General features: G+C 43.0%; 1 protein-coding gene across 6 annotated transcripts in view; it reads right to left on the bottom strand.

Annotated features, from left to right (window-relative positions):
• Positions 1-24,599, bottom strand: part of galntl6 (polypeptide N-acetylgalactosaminyltransferase like 6) — a 1,318,845-nt gene that overhangs the window by 76,057 nt on the left and 1,218,189 nt on the right. For all 6 annotated transcript variants that reach the window (XM_072591724.1, XM_072591725.1, XM_072591722.1 and 3 more), the window contains one exon: positions 8,464-8,580. In XM_072591724.1, the coding sequence (XP_072447825.1) occupies positions 8,464-8,580 (117 nt within the window). The remainder of the gene's footprint in view (positions 1-8,463; positions 8,581-24,599) is intronic.

The following is a 24,599-nucleotide window of genomic DNA, read 5'->3' as shown; positions in this document are numbered from 1 at the left end:
TATTAAATCATAAAAGGCATAGATAAGGTGAATATCAAAGGTCATTTCCCCAGAGCATTGATTTAAGGTGAGAGGGGAAAGATTTAAAAGGGAACTGAGGGGCAACATTTTTACACTGAGGGTGGTGTGTGTATGGAACAAGCTGCCATAGGAAGTGGTAGAGCCAAATACAATTATAAAATTTAAAAGACGTTTGGACATGTACTTAGATTGGAAGGGTTTAGAGCAGACCTGGGTATTTTACGGCCCGCAGACCATATCCCTTTGGTCATTCCTGTCTGGCCAGCATGAGGTCAATCTTAAATTAGAATATAAATGAAAAAGTATTTACGCCATGCACGCAATACAGCTGTGTTGCTTTTGTTTTGAAAAGGATGCTTTTTTTACTTGCATATGGACGCACATGCGTGTGTGTGTGAACGGCAAAGTAGAGCGGCATGGTGGCACAGTGGTTAGCACTGTTGCCTCACAGTGCCAGAGACCGGGGTTCAATTCCCACCTCAGGCAACTGTCTGTGTGGAGTTTGCACATCCTCCCCGTGTCTGCGTGGGATTCCTCCGGGTGCTCTGGTTTCCTCCCACAGTCCAAAAATGTGCAGATTAGGTGAACTGGCCATGCTAAATTGCCCATAGTGTTAGGTGAAGGGGTAAATGTAGGAGAATAGGTCCAGGTGGGCTGCTCTTCGGAGGGTCAGTGGGACTTGTTGGGCTGAAGGGCTTGTTTCCACACTGTAAGTAATCTAAAGTGGTGCTTGCTGGCTCGCCCTCAAAATGTCAGCTCATGCCAAAAAAAGGAAGGTTGATACAGAATGCCATGTTTTTAACAAGACATGGACTGCTAGATATTTATTTACAGAAATCGGAGGTAAAGCGGTGTGCATGGTTTGTGGTGCACAGGTCGCTGTGTTCAAGGATTATAATTTGAATCGCCACTACGTGACCAAACACGCCAAGAAGTACAACAACTTGTCTGATCAAGAGCGGGTAAGGGAGTCGGGTACTTTGCGAGCTAAGCTGCCTAACCAGCAAAGACTTTTTACTAAACTTCACATATCCAGAGATGCAGCTGTCAAGACAAGTTATGTCATATCCCACAAAATCGCCAGAAACAGTAAACCGTTTTCTGATGGAGAGTTTATTAAGGAGTGCTTGTTGGACTTTGCAGAACTAATATGCCTGGAGAAAAAGGAGGCATTTGAGAATGTGCCCCTCTCCCGATGCACTGTAACGAGAAGGATTGGGGACATCGCAAGAAATCTGGAGCTTCACCAGCAGTACAGAGCGGTCAACTTTGACTTTTTTTCCTTGGCTTTGGATGAGAGCTGCGATGTACATGACACAGCCCAGCTACTTATCTTCGTACGTAGAATAACTACGGACCTTAAAATCACGGAGGAGCTGGCAGCCGTGCAGTCAGTGAAAGGAACAACAACTGGTAATGATTTGTTCACAGAGGTAAATGCATGTTTGGACACGTTGGGACTAAAATGGGACAAGCTGGCGGGTGTGACAACGGATGGTTGTCCAAATCTAACGGGAAAATATGTTGGACTCTTAAAGAGAATGCAGGATAAAATGACAGAAATTGACCCTGAACAGAAATTGGTATTTTTGCACTGTATTATACATCAGGAAGTGTTGTGTAAGTCAGTGTTAAAAATTAACCATGCGGTTGATATTGTAACTAAAATAGTTAACTTCATCAGGGTAAGAGCTTTGAATTACAGGCAGTTTTTTACACTTTTGGAGGAAAATGAGACTGAACATCGTGACCTAGGCTACCACACAGCTGTCAGGTGACTCAGCCTGGGCAAAACGCTGAAGAATGTATGGGACCTGAGAGAAGAGATTCAGGATTTCTGTGTGAAGAAAGGGAATGGCATTCCACAGCTTTCAGATGCAGATTGGATTGCAGACCTTGGTTTTGCTGTTGATGTGACTGCACTTATGAATGAACTAAATGTGAAACTGCAGTGCAAGGGCCTTTTTGTGATTGAAATGTACAACTTGGTGAAGGCTTTTATGAGAAAGTTGCAGCTTCTCTCAAGCCAAATGGAGGCCAACATTCTCACCCACTTGCCAACACTGAAGGAAGCCACACCTTCAGCTGATCACCCCCACAGGTACTCAGCTATGTTAGAAGCACCCCATAGTGAATTTTCAAGGCGATTTCAAGACTTTAAAATGGTTGAGAATGAAATGTACATGATTTTTTCCCCATTTACATGCGATGTGGAGAATGCACCGAGTGATGTTCAGCTTGACCTCATTGAGCTGCAGTCTGACACACTTCTGGCAGAGTACTTTAGGTCAGTCTCACTGCTTGATTTTTACTCTTCCCTCAAAGAGGAGAACTTTCCCCACATGAGGAGGCATGCTCAGAAGATTCTAGTCCTCTTTGGATCTACCTATATATGCAAACAGACATTCTCAGTGATGAAGTTCAACAAATCCAAATCCCGATCCTCTATCACTGATGATCACCTCTCAGCTGTCCTTCACATATCCACCTCAGAAATTCACCCAGGTTTCAGTCACTTGTTCAAGCCCAAAACAGACTGGATTTTTCTCATTAAACAAGTAAAATGATCTGAAAAACATCAAAAGCACTTATTGCTTTTTGTATAGAGTTGTTTATTGTTTGTAATACTGAACAATAATGAAACAACTTTTCATTATTGGTTTGTGAGATTAACATGTTAAAAATAAAATGAATTACTGAAATTATTGTCTTTACTGTTTATTTCTTCTATATTTGACCTACTCCACAATTTCATATCTTTATTGTAACAGAATATCCTTATTCTTTTGATAATAAGTTTCAGTGCAAAACTATATAATTTAGTACTTTTTACAATCAGAGAAAATTAATACTGAGCAGAATTATGTTCAACTTATTGTTGGTTCAGCCCTCCAACACAACTCAGGTTTCTCATGTGGCCCCTTGGAAGAATTAATTGCCCACCCCTGGTTTAGAGGGATATGGGCCAAGTGGGATTAGTTCAGTTTCGGAAACCTGGTCAACATGGATGAGTTTGACCAAAGGATCTGTTTCTGTGCCGTGCGATTTTATGACTCTGTGGAGCCACGGACTGCCTTGTGGTGGAGTTCCTCTATCGCATCGCTGACTCCTGCTGCTGAGGCCAATTTTAATGGAGAGATTTACAACATTGGAGCGAATGCGCTCTCTCTCTCTCTGTGTCTCTCTCACAGACCTAAAAAGAAAGCGTTTTGCATTTTCCAAGCTGGAAGTCTCCTGCTAGCCCTCCAGCATTAAGAGCTTGTCGTTCTTAACAATGAGCCTGTCCCCTGGTCACTTGAGAGAAAATCACTGTTCCCTGTTTAGTGCAGGGATTCTGACTCTAATTAAATGTGCCATTGGAGTCTTAACCTGAACAGCAAAATCCTGCTTGTCGATTAGGATTAGAAATAGAAGGCAATTAGAAATAGACCCAGGAAATGGTGATCAGGGTTAAAATCTTGCATGGCAGATGATAGAATTTGAAATCAATAAAAACAAATCTGGGATTAAGAGTGTAATGATGGCCATGAATACATTGTCAATTGTCAGGAAAAACCCATCTGGTTCACTAACATTCCGTTTAGGGAAGGAAACTGCCATCCTTACCTGGTCTGGCCTACATGTGACTCCAGACCAACAGCAACGTGATTGACTATTAACTAACTATCCACTGGGCAATTAGGGATGGGCAATAAATGCTGGCCTGGCCAGTGACACCCTCATCTATGAATGAATTAAATAAAAAGAAACTGAAGACTGGTCATCAGCACAATGATCTGTGCTACATGTACTGCAATACTAACTCTTTTACAAAACCATTCCATGCAGCAGGAGAAATACATGTCTGTGGTTTACCCAAGACCACATATTAAGGAATCCCTACAATGTGGAAACAGGCCATTCAGCCCTTCAATGAGCATCCCACCTAGTCCCATTCCCTTACAATTCCCGTGGCTAATCCATCTCGCCTGCACATCTCTGGCACTTTAGCACAGCCACTCCACCTAACTTCCATATCTTTGGATTTTGGAAGGAAACTGGAGCATCTGGAAAACCCCACACATACACAGGGAGAATATGCAAAGTCCACGGAGACAGTCGCCTGAGGGTTGAATCGAACCCACGTCGCTGAAGCAGCAGTGCTAACCACTGAGCTACCATGTTGCCACATTCTTAAGACCCTCTGGTTGGAGACTGGACAACTCAACCTGTACACTGCAAATATGAAGGATCAGTCCATTTCCAGCATGTTCATTTGCAGTATTATATGTATTTTTTCACACTGATTTTTCCCTCTGGGCACACTGACATGTTGCCAGGATGGATCCGTGCTGCAATGGAATGTCAGTCTGCCTCAAACTTCTAGCCTTTTCCTCCAGTCAATTAAATCTTCTCTGTTTAATCTCCAAAGGCCTATGGCTCGGTTCTGTTATTCTTGATCCCTAAACCCAATTATAAACTTAGTTTCAATTCCATTGACGCCCAGCACCCACAGGGCTTTAGAGGTCAGAGTTCCTCATTTCTCCCAGTCTTTATGAAGCAGTGTTTCCTGAGGCCAAGCCTGATTAGTCTCACTCCAATTTTAGATTCATGTCTTTTTTGTTTCAAACTAAGGGGGCAATTGTTTAAAACAGAGACACAGACAATTGTTTTTTTTGTTCACAGGACATAGTGAATTTCAGAAACTCTCCACCTCAAAGGGCAGTAAGCAGAGTCTCTGAACATTTTTTTATGGCAGATGGGAAAGATTCTAAATAAACAAGCAGGTGAAAGGTTTCCAGTGGGAATCTAGAATAGTTAGATCGGAATTGAATTTATTGTCACTTGTACCGAGGCACAGTGAAAAGCTTTGTCTTGCGAGCAATATAGGCAGATCACAGAGTTAAATAGCATAGGTAAATAAATCATAGGTAAACAGCTGCCAGTTAATGGCAGAAAAGGCTGAAATGGCCTACAGCCTGCTCCTAATCTATATGTAGGTAGTTTATTGCCTTAGACTCCATCAATTGCATCAACTGTCTAGAACACCTCAGTTAAATTACCCCTCTGCTATAATATTGACACAAGCTGTGTACTTTGCCAATGTTGACTCATTTTAGGGGCACAGCTTGCTTTGTTTGGAAAATACAGGGCTGGCTGTAATATGGTCCTATTGGGTAAGGATTGGACTGTGGGGTGGAAATGTGAAATCAGTGGGTATCCAGGACACACCTTACCCACCCAACATCCAGCTTTCTTAATAAATATCATTATTGGTTTACGATTAAAGTAAAACCATTCAATAAGGATATATTAACAGATTAACACAAAAAGTAGTGGCAGTTGCCAGCTGCTGTCCCCGGAACAGCAAGCCCTGGTGCACTACAAGGGCTGCCATCCCTGGAACATGTGGGCAGGGTGCCCCGGAGCAGCGTGTGGGGAAACAACCCAGGAGCAGGGAGTGGGGAAACAGCATTGGAGCGGGAAGTGGGGAAACAGCCCCGGAGCAGGACGTGGGGAAACAGCCCCGGAGCAAGAAAAGGGATAACAGCCCCGGAAGAGGGAGAGGGGAAACTGCCCTGGAGCAGGGAGAGGGGAAACTACTCTGGAGCAGGGAGTGAGGAAACAGACCTGGAGCAGCACACGGGAAACAGTCCCGGAATAGGGAGTGGGGAAACAGTCCTGGAGCAGGGAAACGGGAAACAGACCCGGAGCAGGGAGTGAGGAAATAGTCCCGGAGTAGGGAGTGGGATAACAGTCCCGGAGCAGGGAATGGGGAATCGGTCCTGGACCAGAGAGAGGGGAAACAGTCCCCGTAGCAGGGAGTGGGGAAACAGCCCCGGAACAGGGAGTGGGGAACAGCCCTGGAGCAGGGAGTGGGGAAATAGGCCCCGGAGCAGGGAGTGGGGAAACAGCCCTGGAGCAGGGAGAGGGGAAACTGCCCCGGAGCAGGGAGTGGGGAAACAGCCCCGGATCAGGGAGTGGGGAAACAGCGGCCGGAGCAGGGAAAGGGGAAACAGACCCAGAGCAGGGAGTGGGGAAACAGCCCTGGAGCAGGGAGAGGGGAAACAGCCCTGGAGCAGGGAGTGGGGAAACTGCCCCGGAGCAGGGAGTGGGGAAACAGCCCCGGATCAGGGAGTGGGGAAACAGCGGCCGGAGCAGGGAAAGGGGAAACAGACCCAGAGCAGGGAGTGGGGAAACAGCGGCCGGAGCAGGGAATAGGGAAACAGCCCCGGAGCAGGGAGTAGGGAAACAGCCCTGGAGCATGGAAAGGGAAAATAGACCCAGAGCAGGGAGTGGGGAAACAGCCCCGGAGCAGGGAGTGTGGAAACAGTCCCCGAGCAGGGAGTGGGGAAATAGCCCCCGGATCAGGGAGTGGGGAAACAGCTCCCGGAACAGGGAGTGGGGAAACAGCTCCCGGAACAGGGAATAGGGAAACAGCCCCGGAGCAGGGAGTGGGGAAACAGTCCCGGAGCAAGGAGTAGGGAAACAGCTCCCAGAACAGGACGTGGGGAAATAGCCCCCGGAACAGGGAGTGTGGAAACAGTCCCGGAGCAAGGAGTAGGGAAACAGCTCCCAGAGCAGGGAATAGGGAAACAGCCCCGGAGCAGGGAATAGGGAAACAGCCCTGGAGCAGGGAGTGGGGAAACAGTCCCGGAGCAAGGAGTGGGAAACAGCCCCCGGAGCAGGACATGGGAAAGGGATAAGAGTGCTGCAAAAGATAAGTGTCTAATTTGGGGGAAGGCTGATTTCAATATCATTAGACAGGATCTTGCAAACATAGATTGGGGGCAGCTACTTGCAGGTATATCTACATTTGGAAATTGGGAATCTTTTAAAAATAGTATAGTGAGATTTCAGAGTCAGTGTGTTCCTCTAAGAGTGAATGGCAGGGATAGCAAGTCCAAGGAATGCTGGATGTGAAGAGATATCAAGAGTTTGATAACGAAGAAGGAAGCATGGATTAGGTACAGAGCTTTAAAAACACAACAGGCCATTCAGAAGTATAGAGAGTGCTTAAGAAAATAAATTTGGAGGGCAAAGTGGGGCCATGAAACCCAGGTGGGCTCAAAGTGGGCCCATCTTTGGTGGGGTTAAGGAAAACCTCAGTTTAATAAGAGCAAGAGGATTACCAGAGAAACAATGTGGCCTATTTGAGATCAAAATGGCAATCTATGCAATTGAGCCAGAGGACATGGGTGAGGCTTTAAATAAATAATTCTCATCCGTATTCATAGAGGAGAAAAACATTGTGGATATTTCAGTTGGGATGGTGAGATTCTAGAGCATGTTAAAATTAATATTGAAATGGATGAGGATAGTGCAGTTGATGTGGTTTACATGGACTTCAGTAAGGTCTTTGAGAAGATTACACATAGAAGGTTGATCCAAAAGTTAACAGCCCATGAGATCCAAGACAAATTTGATCCAAAATTGGCTCGCAAACAGCAGGCAAAGGATGATGGTGGAGGGTTGTTTTTGTAATTAAAGCCTGTGACCATGGTGTAACATTAGGATCGGTGCTAGACCCACGCTGTTTGTTACGTACATTAATGACTTGGATGTGAATGTAGAGGCATAATTAGTACGTTTGTAGATGAAGATTGTGGTATTGTTGACAAAGATGAAGATGATCTTAGATTACAGTCTGACATTGATCAGCTGGCAAATTGGGCAGAATAATGGCCGATGAGATTTAATCCAGATAAATGTGAAGTGATGCACTTTGAGAGGTTTAATATGGTAAGGATTTACACAATGAATGCTAGGCATTACTGAGGAACAAAGGGACCGAGGTCCATACCAGCACAGGTAGACAGGGTGATGAGGAGGCATAATGGATGTTTGCCTTCATTAGCCAGGAGGTAGAATGTAAGAGCAGGGAACTCTTGTTGCAAATTTATAGAGCATTGGTTAGGCCACAGATGTGTGTAATTCTGATTGACACACTATCTGAAGGATGTGATAGCACTGGAGAGGGTGCAGAAGAGTTTCACCAGAATATTGCCTTGAATGTAAAGTGTCAGTTATGAGGAGAGACGGGATAGGCTGGGTTTGTTTTCCCTGGAGCAGAGCAGACTGAGAGGGGATCTGATTGAGGAATATAAATTATGAGATTATAGACAAGGCAGATCATGTGAATCCTTTCTCCATGGCGGATGTGCCTGAGACCAGAGGGCATAAGGAGTATGTATGGTAGGGGGGGGATCTAAGGAAAAATGCTTTCACCAGAGGGTGGAAGTGTCTGAGAGGGTGGTGGAGGCAACATTTAAGTAGCATCTGGATGAGGCAACATTTAAGTAGCATCTGGATGAGCACCTAAAATGCTGGGGAATAGGAGGCTATGGACTAAGTGCCGGTAAATAGGATTCATATGGTTTGGTGTTTGTTGATTGGCATAGACATGTTAGGCCAAAGGACCTGTTTCTATCTGTATGACTCTATGGCTAGACTTTATGGTACCTGCTCATGTGACCATGTGCGTTCCGAGCCATCCTTAATGCAGACGTCCAGCCTCAATTCTGCTCCTGTAGCTCCATGTTTACTGTCCACACACCGATTCGTAGCAACATTGCGGATCTGGAAGAAACAACAGCAGCACTATCCTTATTTCAGCTTGCACGCCACCCTTATGAACAGCAGGCAGTACACTCCAACAAAATTACTCACTGTATTTGAATTGGCTTTGTGATACCTTGAAAGCTTGAAAGCAAATCATTGAATCTTATGACAGAAGGAGGACATTCACGTCACCATGTCTGTATTGGCTCTTTGAAACAGTTGTCCAATTAGTTCCACCCTACATTCTTTCCCTAGTGCTGCAAAGATTTCCATTTCAAGTGGACTCCAATCCTCCCTTTAAAATTATATTGGAATATTTCTCACAATTCTGTCAGACAGTCCATTCCCACATCACAACAACTTGCTGTGTAAGAAAGTTCTTGGCTGCACACTGACTCTTTTCCCTCAGCTGAAGGTAATTAATTTGTACTGAATAAAGTCAATTGATTTGAAATGCTAATTCTGTTTGTCACTTATGAGTATTTCCATCATTTTTTTGTTTTCATATCAGATTTTCAGCATCCAGGGTATTTTGCTCTGAGAAGAAAAACACTTTCAAACAATTTATAGATGGAAACGAGGCAGCTAATTTACACACAGCTCTCGCAAACAATAAAGTGATAATGAACAGCTAATCTGTATTTAGTGATGTAGGTTAAGCAGTATAAAACATAGAACATAGAAAAATACAGCGCAGTACAGGCCCTTTGGCCCTCGATGTTGTGCCGATCCAAGCCCACCTAACCTACACTAGCCTACTATCCTCCATATGCCTATCCAATGCCCGTTTAAATGCCCATAAAGAGGGAGAGTCCACCACTGCTACTGGCAGGGCATTCCATGAACTCACGACCCGTGGCAGGGCATTCCATGAACTCACGACTCATGAGGTATGTACAGTATTGACCAGAACACCAGGGAGAAATGCCTTTAATCTTCTTTGTAGTTCTAGTGGGATGCTTTATGCCCACCTGAGAAAACAGAGACTTGGTTATTATCTCATATGAAAGATACTCGATCTGACAGTACAGCACTCCTGAAGTACTGCTCTTGAATTTCAGTCTGGATTGTACAGGAGGGTGTACAGGAGGGTTTCTTGACACAGTATGTCGAAGTATTGACAAGAGGGGAGGCCACACTGGATCTGGTGCTTGGTAATGAACCAGGCCAGGTGTTTGATTTAGTTGTAGGTGAGCACTTTGGCGAGAGTGACCACAATTCAGTTACGTTTAGTTTAGCGATGGAAAGGGATAGGTACATGCCACAGGTCGAGAGTTATCGATGGGGTAAGGGCAATTATAATGCGATTAGGCAAGAATTAGGATGCATAGAATGGGGTAGCAAAATGCAGGGGATGCAGACAATCGAAATGTGGAGCGTGTCCTTGATAGGTATGTCCCTGTCAGGCAGGGAGGAAGTGATAAGGTAAGGGAACCATGATTTACAACAGAAATTGCGTCTCTTGTTAAGAAGAAGAAAGAGGCTTATGTGTTGATGAGGCAAGATGGTTCAGATGAGGCGATGGAGAATTACAGATCAGCTAGGAAGGATTTAAAGAGAAAGTTAAGAAGAGCAAAGAGAGGGCACGAGCAATCTTTAGCAAATAAAATAAAGGAGAACCCTAAAGCTTTCTATAGGTATGTGAGGATTAGGGTAGGAATAGGGTCAGTCAAAGACAGAAGTGGGAAGTTGAGTGTGGATCCTGTAGAGATCTGAGAGGTGCTAAATGAACATTTCTCATCGGTGTTTACCCAGGAAAAGGAGAATATTGTCGAGGAGAAAAGTGAGGTACGAGATATTAGATTAGAAAGGATTGAGGTTAGTTATGAACAGGTGTTATCAATTCTAGAAGGAGTAAAAGTAGACAAGTCCTCTGGGCTGGATGGGATTTATCCGAGGATTCTCTGGGAAGCTGGGGAGGAGATAGCAGAGCCTTTGGCTTTGATATTTGAGTCGTCATTGTCTACGGGTTTAGTACCGGAGGACTGGAGGATTGCAAATGTTGTGCCCTTGTTCAAGAAGGGCAGTAGAGATGACCCAGGTAATTATAGACCACTGAGCCTTACTTCTGTTGCAGGAAAGGTTTTGGAAAGGATTATAAGAGATAAGATTTATAATCATCTAGCAAGCAACAATTTGATTTCAGATAGTCAACACGGTTTCATCAAGGGCAGGTCGTGTCTCACAAACCTCATTGAGTTATTTGAGAAGGTGACCAAGCATGTAGATGAGGGTAGGGCAGTTGACGTGGTATACACGGATTTCAGTAAAACCTTTGATAAGTTTCCACATGGTAAGCTAATGGAGAAAATGCAGAGGCATGGAATTGAGGGTGATTGAGCAGTTTGGATTAGAAACTGGCTTTCTGGAAGAAGGCAGCGAGTGGTGGCTGATGGAAAATATTCAGCCTGGAGACCAGTTACTAGTGGTGCTCCACAAGGATCTGTTTTGGGACCACTGCTGTTTGTCATTTCTATAAATGACTGAGATGCAGGCATAGGTGGATGGATTAGTAAATTTGCAGACGACACTAAAGTCGGTGGAGTAGTGGACAGTTTGGAAGAATGTTACAGGTTGCAGGGGAACTTGGATAAACTGCGGAATTGGGCTGACAGGTGGCAAATTGTGTTCAATGCAGCTAAATGTGAGGTGATGCACTTTGGGAAGAATAACAGAATGGCAGAGTACTTGGTCAATGGAAAGATCCTTAGTAGTGTGAATGTGCAGAGGGATCTTGGAGTCCATGTGCATAGATCCCTGAAAGTTGCTACCCAGGTGGATAGTGCTGTTAAGAAGACATATGGTTTGTTAGGTTTCATTGGTAGAGGGATTGAGTTCCGGAACTGCAATATCATGCTGCAACTATACAAAATGCTGGTGCGGCCACACTTGGAATATTGTGTACAGTTCTGGTCACCCCATTACAAAAAGGATGTGGAAGCGTTGGAAAAGGTGCAGAGGAGATTTACCAGGATGTTGCCTGGTCTGGAGGGAAGGTCTTATGAGGAAAGGCTGAGAGACTTGGGACTTTTCTCATTGGAAAGAAGAAGGCTAAGGGGGATTTGATAGAGACATACAAGATGATCAGAGGTTCAGATAGGGTAGACAGAGAAAGACCTTTTCCTAGGATGATGATGCAGCATGTATGAGGTGGCATAACTACAAATTGAGGGGTGACAGATTTAAGACTGATATGAGAGGCAAGTTCTTTACGCAGAGTGGTAAGGGTGTGGAATGCCCTATCTGTTAATGTAGTCAACTCAGCCACATTAGGGAGATTTAAACAATCCTTAGATAAGCTCATGGGTGATTTTGGGATAGTGTAGGGGGATGAGCTGAGAATGGATATTTGGCAGACATGTTGCCTAGTTGGTGTTGCACTCTCTGCCTGTCTTCTGAAGAACTTGGAACTTTTTATGTGTCTAAGCAGATGTTTCTGGGACATCGGAAAGAATTCACAAACCAGGGACAGGTTAACTTTGAGTAGGTGTGGTGACTGGAAAGTGTTCTTGCTTGTTTTCACTACATTGCTAACATGGTGAGTGACACAAGAAAATCTTGTCTGCCCATCTTGGTGTTCCCAGTATATTATAAGGCCTGTTCTTCCTTTTCAAAGAAACTGAGGGCTTATTGAATGTTGTACCATCTGTAACCACTGACAGAACTTTGCAGTGAACAGACTTCAGGCTTCAATGCTGAATACAGCATGGGACAGTGGTTAGCACTGCTGCCTTACAGCACCAGGCTACTTTCCAGCCTCAGGCAACCGTGTGGAATCTGTACATTCTACCCGTGCCTGCGTGGGTTTCCTCCCACAGTCCAAAGATGTGCAGGGTAGGTGGATTGGCCATGCTAAATTGCCCCATAGTGTCCAGGGGTTCCGCATCCTAGGAAGATTGGCCATATGAAATGCAGGGATACAGTGATTGGGTGGGATGTTCTTCAGAGGGTTGTGTGAACTTGATGGGCTGAATGGCCTGCTTCCACACTGTTGGGATTCTACAAGTATAGCAGCATTCCAGATGGACCACATTATCAGCCCTTGCTCATTGTGCAGCTATGTCTCTGACTTTGTACAACTTTCTTTTAAGGGGAACTGCTTTTTTTGTGAAGGTTTTCTCATTTTTCATTTGGTTTTAGGGTAAGAAGAGCTGTAAGCCATTTTCATCTCATGAGTAATACTTGCCCTGAAAACTTAACATTTGCTTATCACATCAGATAAAATGGGCAACACTTTAATAATGGCACACCTAATTTTTTGATAGTTGTCTCCGTTATCACTCTATCTATGGTCTTCTTCCAGCAATGTGAGTCCAACCTGCCATTGATTCTCGACGTAGCATTCGAGATATTACTGGTTTCATGGACAGAGAGCTATATTTGTTTTAATGCAGTTGTCAGGGACATAATGGGCATTTGGAACAAGCATAATGAAGCACCTTAGCCATTATGTCCCACCAGTGACTTTGCCGTCGAGACAAAAAGCACAGAAGCCTCCTTGGCACCAGGAGCAGTTAATCTAGCAGTCAGAGAGATGGTAATCCAGTCAAAGAGGGACAAAGAGAAACAGATGAGTGCCAATACGTCTGGAATAAAACAAAGGAACAGAACAATGGATTAAATGATGGATTAAATGCAATGATGCCGCTAAAGACATCCCAGGAGGAGAAACGTATAGGGAATTAAAGAAGAATGCTGCAAAGTGCACAATGTTAATCCTTCAATGGAGCATCAGTGATAGGTTGCACATTGACAACTTCTGAATGATGGAGGGAAGGAATAAAAAATATTGAGAAGAAAATGAGCATAGAATGACATTAGTGATGATGATATTGATTTGACCGTGGGCAAGGTTTGCATTTGAAAAATGTCTTCATTCAAATAGCAGAGGACTTTCTTACAAATTTGTTAAATACTAACAATGTGTGGCATTAGGCAGCTATGGTTCAGTACTGAACAAGTGCTGCACTATTGAAGGTGCTGCTCTTCAACAAAATATTAAAGTACATTACCCTCTCAAGCAAATGCAAAACATCCCTAGTACTATTAGAAGAGAGTAGAGGGTTTCCCTGCAGTGTCCTGGCTAATATTTAATCACCTTACCAACATCAATGGAACAAACTAACTGGTAAATATTATGAAAATTGTTTTGTTGGAGCTTATTGTGTGCAAATGTGTTGCTAATGATCCTATATTATAAGAATGAATAAATTTCAAAGGTCCTTCACTGGCTGTAACACACATGGTTGGAGGTTGTGGTTGGAGCGATAAAAATACACTTTAAAAGAACAAAAAGGACAAATGGTCCCTTTACACTGTCACAAACAGTACCATCAAAAACCAACAAACCACTTCAGCAAACAGCTGAGGAATTTCAAACCTGTAAAGCTAATTGACAGCATTAAATCAAAGGATTGGAGTTACCGCCACTTCCGTTATAATTATGATTTGAAATTCTCTCTTTTTATATTAGTAATAGTAATATCCTTCTGTTTGAGTCAGATGGTTGTGTGTCTTGAAAGGTTTTCTTTAGCTGTTTTTCTGACAAATTTATTGAAATGCAGGAAACGTTTAACAGAACAAAATCAGTCATCCAAAAGAGACATTTAAAAAAAAACATCAAGTCTTGGTTAATGCTTTAGTGAAACTCTGAGGGAAGTGCAACAGTGTTTGAGGTGCCCTCTGATGGGTAAATATTACATTGAAGGTTACCTGGCTTTCTTTGAGAGACTTAAAAGATCCCACGACATGATTCCAATAAGAGCAGGGAGTCCTCCCTGGTGTCCTGGCCAATGTGCATTCCATAATGAACTAAAATGCTCTGGTCATTATTTAATCGTTGTCCATGCGGGTTTGCTGTTTGCAAATTGGCTGCTGTGTTTTCCTATGTTCATTAATTCATTGATGCACTGTTTCTCCTTTCACCCTATGCAGTCATCATAAAAGTTCCCAACAAACAAATGCAGATTATTTCTTGGCAAATGTGTACTAATGTGATTATTAGCACACATTATAACACCATTTCATTAATCTATAGTACAGGATTTTATAGACATTGAGAAGGCCACTGACCTAACACATCAGACAGAGAAATTCAGATCTGCTGTCTCATCTTATCCCTAATAGGTCGTGTTTGATAAAAGAAAACGCCCACCATCCATTGGCTTCACCTGCTATCATCCTGGTATTTACACGATTCAATGATAACAAAGTTGTTTAATTAGAGACAAAAACTGAAATTCCTGGAAAAGCTCAGCAGGTCTGGCAGCTCCTGTGGAGAGAAATCAGAGTTTACGTTTGAGGTCGAGTTCTGAGGAAAGATCACTTGACCCGAAACATTTATTCTGATTTCTCCCCACAGATGCTTTTCGATCTACTGAGCTTTACCAGCAATTTCTATTGCTGTCTCTGATTTACAGCATCCACAATGTTTTCGATTTTTATTTGTTGTCTAATTAACTCTCTATCAATAACTCCCTATTCTATAAGAGTCTGAAAAGAAAATCTCAGTGCTGGAGAGCCTCAGGAATCATAGGTTCAAAGTTATATGTTCCTCTGAAAGGTGTTACGCTCACAATACACCTTACCTCACATCACTCATACAGTATACCAATCTCTCAGAATTTGCTGATATCAAGTAACATATAGTGAACGCTGTTAGACAATATCGACTCCTCCTCTCGGCAGTTCAAAAACATTTTGCATCCTCACCATCTGGAGGTACGAGTTGACGATGGTTCCAAAAATTAAGGAGGATTCAGTGAATAGACCACAGTCATCTAGTTAACTGATGAAATTTAACAGAGGACAACAGAAAATCAGAGGAATGACAGAGAAGGAAATAACATGAATGAAAGTCAGGCCAAAGTGGAATAAAGAAGGAAAGAAAGACTTAATTAAGAAAGAGGTAGGAGAGAAGAAAACTAAAGAAGAGAAATGATATGACTTAATATTTTTAATTTGGAAAAGACATCTCTTCAGGAAGGAGACTTCAATGGTTTCAGAAACAGAAGGTGCTCGAAAAGCTCAGCAAGTCTGGCAACATCTGTGCAGAGAAATCAAAGTAAACATTTCGGGCCCGGTGATCGTTCCTCAGTGCTGACCATTTCTGAACAAATGTTACTGGACCCGAAAGGTTAACTCTGATTTTTCTTCACAGATTTCTCTGTGAAGAGCAGAGGGATCTTGGTGTCCATGTACACAGATCTCTGAAAGTTGCCACCCAGGTAAATAGTGCAGTGAAGAAGGCATATGGCGTACTGGCTTTTATTGGTAGAGGAATTGAGTTCCGGAGTCCCGAGGTCATGCTGCAGTTGTATAAGACTCTGGTGCGGCCGCATCTGGAATATTGTGTGCAGTTTTGGTCGCCATACTATAGGAAGGATGTGGAGGCACTGAAACGGGTGCAGAGGAAGTTTACCAGGATGTTGCCTGGTATGGTAGGAAGATCCTATGAGGAAAGGCTGAGGCACTTGGGGTTGTTTTCATTGGAGAAAAGAAGGTTTAGGGGTCACTTGATAGAGGTGTACAAGATGATTAGGGGGTTAGATAGGGTTGACCATGAGAACCTTTTTCCACGTATGGAGTCAGCTATTACAAGGGGGCATAGCTTTAAATTAAGGGGGGGTAGATATAGGACAGATGTTAGGGGTAGGTTCTTCACTCAGCGAGTCGTAAGTTCATGGAATGCCCTGCCAGTAGCAGTGGTGGACTCTCCCTCTTTATGGGTATTTAAGCGGGCATTGGATAGGTATATGGAGGATAGTGGGTTAGTGTAGGTTAGGTGGGCTTTGATCGGCGCAACATCGAGGGCCGAAGGGCCTGTACTGCGCTGTATTCTTCTATGTTCTATGTTCTATGTTCACCTGTTGAGCTCTTCCAGCAACTTCTGTTTTTGTTTCTGATTTACAGCATCCGCAGTTCTTTCGGTTTTTATTGACTTCAATACTTTGTGCACTTCCTGGGCAAGAGAGGCTCAGCAGTATTGCAGGAGTATAAGTCTTATCATTAAAAGGATTCTTTACCAACCTTGACCTTCTGTGGTAAATTTAATTGATATTCAGTGTGCAGCAAGTTCTTGAAAGTTGTGGACACGCTCTAGTTCATGTCAGAGTGATGCAAATTTGTGGTAGTTCATAAGTCATAGAGCATCTTTTCTATGGTGCCAGTTGCTCCCTTATTTGTGAACTAATTAACAATTATTCTGCCAGTAAATTCTGGATCATTTTCTGAAAGCTATCTATCTATCTCAATCCAGTTTTTCTTCAGAAGCAAGACCAATAATCTCCTAAACCTTCTTAAAGCATTCACCTGTGACCATTCTTAGTAAATTACCCTTGACTCAGTTACCCTTTCTGTGAAAAATGACCCCCATTACTTTCCTGTTTACTCCTAATGCCCAATGTTTATCTAATGTATTCCCCAGGTACATGAATAGCTCATTGCACTGAGCAAATTACGTTGGATCAATTCCCTTTGTTGTCATGCGTTTCTGGCCGTCAGGGAAAATTAAATCCTGCACTTATGAAACAGCTTTAATAGAGAAATAAATGTCACCTAGGGGAGCATTATCTAATAAAATTTGATTCTAAATCATCTAAGGTAATATGAGGAAAGGTGCTCAAAGCCTTGATCAAAGTACTCTTGAGGAGCACCTTAACTCAGGAGGGGTATAGAAGATGGGAGGTTTTGAGAGGATATTGTAGGTATTAAGGCTGAGAATGCAGATGGCATGTTGCCAAAGGTATAACAACTAAAATCAGAGAGACCCATAAGAAGTTAGATTTAGAGGGTGTGGAGAGATCTCAGAGGGTTATGTGTTTCCAGAAGGTTAATGAGAGGTGTGCAACAAGCTTACTTTCATTGGCCTTTCTTTACTATTGAAGCTCTTAATGCATGTTATAATGAAACAATCATACACAACATATTTTAAGGTGTACAAAGATGGATGACGTATCTCTATTTCAATCAGGAAGGATGGAAACACAAAGAAACAACATCACGAGGAGAGGGACAGACTTGGGAGTATGCAACTCATTGTTCGTCACTGACTAACAAGACTTTGGCAGCTGACAGCTGCCTTCAGGGCTAAGTACAGCTATTAGCCTATCTAGAGTTGTCATCATGTTGAGAGGTGGTGCACAGTGCATGGGCTGGACACCCATCACATATTAAACAATGTTCCTGGTTTGCGCACGAAGACGGAATGCTACATTAATGGTTTGGCCTCAAGCAATAGGGAAAGACCAAGTAAACCTTAATTGTTCACGTAGCACTCCGAGTGAAGGAAACATAAGGAAGTGCACATGGTTATTTCAAAAACTCCGGCAAGAAAGTGATCATGTTCACAGAATCACAGAGGTATCATGGAGCAGAGTATGGCTATGTGGCCCACGGTGGCTGTGTTATCTTGTGCAGGTCTATGATCTAGTGCCTTGCTCCCATTTTTCTGCATACCATTACTACCCAAAAACAAGTCCGCAGCTCTCATGAATGTCTCAAATGAAGCTGCTTTCAGAACATTGGTTCGGCTACTGTTGGAATATTGCATGCAATTCTGATCTCCTTCCTATCGGAAAGATGTTGTGAAACTTGAAAGGGTTCAGAAAAGATTTACAAGGATGTTGCCAGGGTTAGAGGATTTGAGCTATAGGGAGAGGCTGAGCGGGCTGAGGCTGTTTTCCCTGGAGCGTCGGAGGCTGAGGGGTGACCTTATAGAGGTTTACAAAATTATGAGGGGCATGGATAGGGCAAATAGACAAAGTCTTTTCCCTGGGGTCGGGGAGTCCAGAACTAGAGGGTATAGGTTTAGGGTGAGAGGGGAAAGATATAAAAGAGACCTAAGGGGCAACTTTTTCACGCAGAAAGTGGTACGTGTATGGAATGAGCTGCCAGAGGAAGTGGTGGAGGCTGGTACAATTGCAACATTTAAGAGGCATTTGGATGGGTATATGAATAGGAAGGGTTGGAGGGATATGGGCCAGGTGCTGGCAGGTGGGACTAGATTGGGTTGGGATATCTGGTCGGCATGGATGGGTTGGACCAAAAGGTCTGTTCCCATGCTGTACATCTCTATGACTCTATGACTCTAAATGAGATAATGAAAATCCAGAGAAAGTATATTCCTGTTAGGATAAAAGGAAAGGCTGGTAGGTATAAGGAATGCTAGATGACTAAAGAAATTGAAGGTTTGGTTAAGAAAAAGAAGAAAGCATAGGTCAGGTATAGACAGGATAGATCAAGTGAATCCTTAGAAGAGTATAAAGGCAGTAAGACTATATTTAAAATGAAAATCAGGAGGGTAAAAAGGGGATGTGCGATCGCTTTGGTAAACATAGTTAAGGACAATCTAAAGGGATTTTACAAATACATTAAGGACTAAAAGGTAACTAGGAAGAGAATAGGGCCCCTCAAAGATCAGCGAGGCAGCCTTTGTGTGGAGACGCAGGAAATGGGGAGGGATACTAAATAAGTATTTTGCATAAGTATTTGGTGGACGGCACGGTGGCACAGTGATTAGCACTGCTGCCTCACAGCGCCAGAGACCCGGGTTCAATTCCTGCCTCAGGCAACTCTGTGTGGAGTTTGCACATTCTCCCCGTGTCTTGCGTGGGTTTCCTCTGGGTGCTCCGGTTTCCTCCCACAATCCAAAAATGTGCAGGTTAGGTGAATTGACCATGTTAAATTGCCCGTAGTGTTAGGTGAAGGGGTAAATGTAGGAGAATGGGTCTGGGTGGGTTACACTTTGGCAGGTCGGTGTGGACTTGTTGGGCCGAAGGGCCTGTTTCCACACTGTAAGTAATCTAATCTAATCAGTGTTTACAGTGGAGAAGGACATGGAAGCTATAGGATGTAATAAAAATAGATAGCGACATCTTGAAAAATGTCCATATTACAGAGGCGATAGTGCTAGATGTCTTAAAACACATAAAAGTGAATAAATCCCCAGGACCTGACCAGGTGTACCCTAGAACTCTGTGGGAAGCGAAGGAAGTGATTGCTGGGCCTCCGACTGAGGTATTTGTATCATCGATAGTCACAGGTTAAGTGCTAGAAGACTGGAGGTTGGCTATGATGGTGCCCTCCACTGTTTAAGAAGGGTGGTAAGGACAAGCCAGGGAACTATAGACTGGTGAGCCTGACATCGGTGGTGGGCAAGTTGATGGAGGGAATCCTGAGGGACAGGATGTACATGTATTTGGAAAGGCAAGGGCTATTAGGGATAGTCATTTGTGCATGGGAAATCATGTCTTACAAACTTGATTAAGATTTTTGAAGAAGTAACAAGAGGATTGATGAGGGCAGAGCAGTAGATGTGATCTATATGGACTTCAGTAAGGTGTTCGACAAGGTTCCCCATGGGAGACTGATAAGCAAGGTTAGATCGCATGGAATACAGGGAGAACCAGCCATTTGGGTACAGAACTGACTCAAAGGTAGAAGACTCAAAGGTAGAGGGTGGTGGTGGAGGGTTGTTTTTCAGACTGGAGGCCTGTGACCCATGGTGTGCCACAGGGATCAGTGCTGGGTCCACTACTTTTCATTATTTATACAAATGATTTGGATGTGAGCATTAGAGGTATAGTTAGTAAGTTTGCAAATGACACCAAATTTGGAGGTGTAGTGGACAGCAAAGAAGGTTACCTCAGATTACAACGGGATCTTGATCAGATGGTCCAATGGGCTGAGGAGTGGCAGTTGGAGGTTAATTTAGATAAATGCAAGGTGCTGCATTTTGGGAAAGCAATTCCTAGCAGGACTTATACACTTAGTGGTTAGGTCCAAGGGAGTGTTTCTGAACAAAGATACCTTGGAGTGCAGGTTCATAGCTCCTTGAAAGTGGAGTCGCAGATAGATAGGATAGTGAAGAAGGCTTTTGGTATGCTTTCCTTTATTGGTCAGAGTATTGAGTACAGGAGTTGGGAGGTTATGTTGTGACTGTACAGGACATCGGTTAGGCCACTGTTGGAATATTGCATGCAATTCTGGTCTCATTCCTATTGGAAAGATGTTGTGAAACTTGAAAGGGTTCAGAAAAGGATGTTGCCAGGGTTGGAGGATTTGAGCTATAGGGTCGGAAGCTGAGGGGTGACCTTATAGAGGTTTATAAAGTCATGAGGGGCATGGATAAGGTAAATAGACAAAGTCTTTTCCCTGGGGTGGGGGAGTCCAGAACTAGAGGGCATAGGTTTAGGGTGAGAGGGGAAAGATATAAAAGAGACCTAAGCGGCAACTTTTTCACACAGAGGGTGGTATATGTTTGCATATGCCAGAGGAAGTGGTGGAGGCTGGTACAATTGCAACATTTAAAAGGCATTTGCATAGGTATATGAATAGGAAGGGTTTGGAGGAATAAGGGCTGGGTGCTGGCAAGTGGGACTAGATTGGGTTGGGATATCTGGTCGACTTGGACAAGTTGGATCAAACGGTCTGTTTCCGTGCTGTACATCTCTATGACTAAATGCATTCCACCCCCTAGTAGTTCGCTGTGTGAGAATGTTTTCCTCCCATCAGTATTGTTTCTTTTACACAAGGTTGCTTACGAAAATGTGATCTCCAGGACAATTAGGATGCACTAAATGCTGGCCCAGCCAGCCACACATCTAAAGTCGGTAAAAACGTGGACTGTAGATGCTGGAAACCTGAGTCTGGATTAGAGTGGTGCTAGAAAAGCACAGCAGGTCAGGCAGCAGCTAAGGAGCAGGAAAATTGACGTTTCAGGCAAAAGCCCTTCATCAGGAATAGAGTTGAGGGGCTTTACCCGAAACGTTGATTTTCCTGCTGCTAAGATGCTGCCTGACCTGCTGTGCTTTTCCAGCCCCACTCCAATCTAGACATATATAAAGTCATTAAATCATTACTGCACAGAAGGAAGCCACTTGCTCCACGAATCACATTTTAATAAAAGCTGTGTTTGAGACAACGACAATTTTCATTTGAAATGAGCTGCCAAGATAGGAGGTGAGCAAACTCCGACAAATGCAACTCTTTATGTGTAAGGTGTCAATGTTTGAAGCACAGTGGGCTGGTGGGAAGGGGCAGTGGGGTTCCATAGTTTCAGCAAATCCACCTGGGAGCTCAGCAGCTGTTTGGAAGAGAAAGTGCATGAGAAAAAAAAAGGGGGAATACATTAAAGATCATTTTGAAAACACCATGGCTGGAATCTTGCTAAAAAGGGAGATACATTGTCAAGGCTTTTCAGCTTGAACTCCACAGGATAAATTCAAGAAGGCTAAATGTCTAACAAACTATCACAACAATTTATACCACAGGAGAAAAAGGTGCTGATTGTCAATTCAACTCTAACTGCTTAAGGAAATTTCATGGAGAAAGCAGAAGGAAATGAGGGCTCCCCAAGCTACAGTGTAATTCAGTAAAGGCACAAAGCTTGAACATATTTGTTTGCAGAGAACAGGTTCCTGCATAAAAGTGTATACCATTTATGGCAAGCATAAACTAACTGCACTACAGTCTCAACTGAATATACTAATTTGGTTGCTAGTGTAGCCATTAGGAAACCAAGGAAGTTCAGCAAGTGCTGTTCAAGTATGGAATTGTATGTATTGAAAACATTTTGTTTTGACATTTTTCAAGTGTAAGCTGGATGAGTACTGTCCGTACTTTAACTCTTTCAAACAACTAAAGGAATATGCCATTTGATTTGAGCAGTTCACCTCCAAGATGCTTGGTCTAAATATGTGCAGGTTAGGTGAATTGGCCATGCTAAATTGCCCATAGTGTTAGATGCATTAGTCAGGGGAATGGGTCTGGGTGGGTTGTTCTTTGGAGGGTCAGTGTGGACTTGTTGGGCAGAAGGGCCTGTTTCCACACTGTAGGGAATCTAAAGACAAAACAAAACAAAAATACCTGACAGTGCCTGTAATATAAATTGGCATGATCTTTTGGCATTCTCACATTATTCTGATGAATGCATGACAAGAAAGGTTGGGCAACATGTTTCCACTTTCCACAATATTCCTGAACAACAAAGCAATTGCTTGTATACATGGAGACTAGTGAGTTGTATTCTATATATTTCTCTGTCCTTATTTAAATTCCTCGCATTGTCCACAGCCTGTGGGTCACTCTTACAAGTAGTCTTTTTTGATTCCCTACAGATTAGATTAGATTCCCTACAGTGTGGAAACAGGCCCTTCGGCCCAACCAGTCCACACCGACTCTTCGAAGAGTAACCCACCCAGACCCATTTCCCTCCGATTAATGCACCTAACACTATGGGCAATTTAGCATGGCCAATTCATCTAACCTGCACACCTTTAGCAAACTTCACTCATGAATCCAACTGTACATTGCTGATGGTGGAAATTAAGTACTGCTGATAAGTGAAACATTTTATCGAAGTTGGTGTCTTGCACTCATCAGGATAATTTGCAAGAATACTAACATTGGAAATATTGAAACATAAAACATGGGAAAGCTAGCATTTATACGGTGTGAGAGAAGTGCACCAATTGGTTGGCAAGCAGACTAAGTGGATTGTTGCCATGGAGAATTTAGCAGTTAATGATAATTGACAGTTAACTGCCAGACTTTGTTTAGGCTTTACCCAAGGGAGGTTGGCTTTAATTGGTTGGGACATTGAGAAATGAACCAGTAAATAATGTTACCTATTTTATTGAGTAGAAACAAGTGCGGTACATGTATCTGTTCTTTCTGTGTGCCAATGCAGAAGTCTACTGTAAGTCCCAAAAGCTGGTATATTCAGTCAAATAGCATGTCCCTTAAGCTGTTTGCAACAAGTAAACTCAACCAGCATCAGCTTGAAAATCTCACAAGCAGTGTCAACATGAGATACGATTCTCTGATTGATGAATACTTACTTGATAACCCTAGGTGTGAAGAATTATGCTGAGAATCAATTTAGGATTGTCAGTGGAATTTGCAGTGTAATGGATCTGCATGTACAGGACGTTAGATGTATTAATACACAGTGCCTTGCTGTTTCCCCCACCCCCTCCGATCTCCTTCACTTCTTCACAAAGCCATGTTGCCTCTGCCTTAAACTTATCCAAGTTCACTGATACAACATCTTTAATTATTACTTCTAACATTCTCCCTGTGACAGATGTTAAGATGGCAAGATGATATTTGTTTTGTATCAGATTACATCGAGTCAACAGTGACTAAACTTCCAAAACCACTAGTAGTAAACCACTTCAGGACATCTTAAGATGCTGTAGAAATGCCAGCTATTTCTTTCCTTTCAATCTGTCATTCCTTGCATTTATTCCACTGTCTCCCATGAATTAATTATATTGAGGGATTCGCGTACACTAATGTTCTGTTTTCATCCAATAACTTTGGAAACACAATAAAATTCTGCATTGATTACCTTCCTGAAAAAGTTTACCTGTACTTCCTCATGTTGTGTCCATCTCAAGGTCAGTGGATCAGTATCCCTTTAAGAGTCAAGTTCATGATATCCTCACTGCATCATGGCATGTGACTTAAGGGTGTAAAGATCTCAGACTCTAACTTAACCTGTGAATATACTGTTTGTATATAACAGTGAACTACAATTGATGTTCTTTTTGATTCTTCAGTGCTATAATGACCCACTTGGGAAAGTGATTCTCAAACCTCATTACTTCAGGGGTAGTCACAAACATTACCAATTTAATTAAAGCACACAAAGTCTACAATCTACTTAACTGTATCTCTGTAATGAGACGATGCCCAAATGGTCTCCTGGGACTATGGCAACTTTACCTTAACTCTAATTTTGTACAAAATGGATTGAATAGTTCTCATCAGCTCTGTTTATTTTGTAACTTACTTTGCCTCAAACTGAAGTGGAGCAAATGGATCCTCTTGATTGGATAGGCCTTTGTTTCAAAAGTTTCTGTCAAAGGCTGAGTATCTGGAAAATAAGTCCAGTTGCTTATACAGCGGACTTTGAAAAGATGTTTCCACCAGCAGTAGAGATAGGACCAGAATGAAGGGACAAACTGTTAGAACTGAGATGAGGAGGAATTTCTTCAGCTAGAGCGTGGCAAATCTGTGGAACTCATTACCGC

The sequence above is a fragment of the Chiloscyllium punctatum genome, chromosome 2 (assembly GCF_047496795.1).
Source record: "Chiloscyllium punctatum isolate Juve2018m chromosome 2, sChiPun1.3, whole genome shotgun sequence".
NCBI lineage: Eukaryota > Metazoa > Chordata > Chondrichthyes > Orectolobiformes > Hemiscylliidae > Chiloscyllium > Chiloscyllium punctatum.
This window is presented reverse-complemented; position numbering and strand designations above follow the sequence as displayed.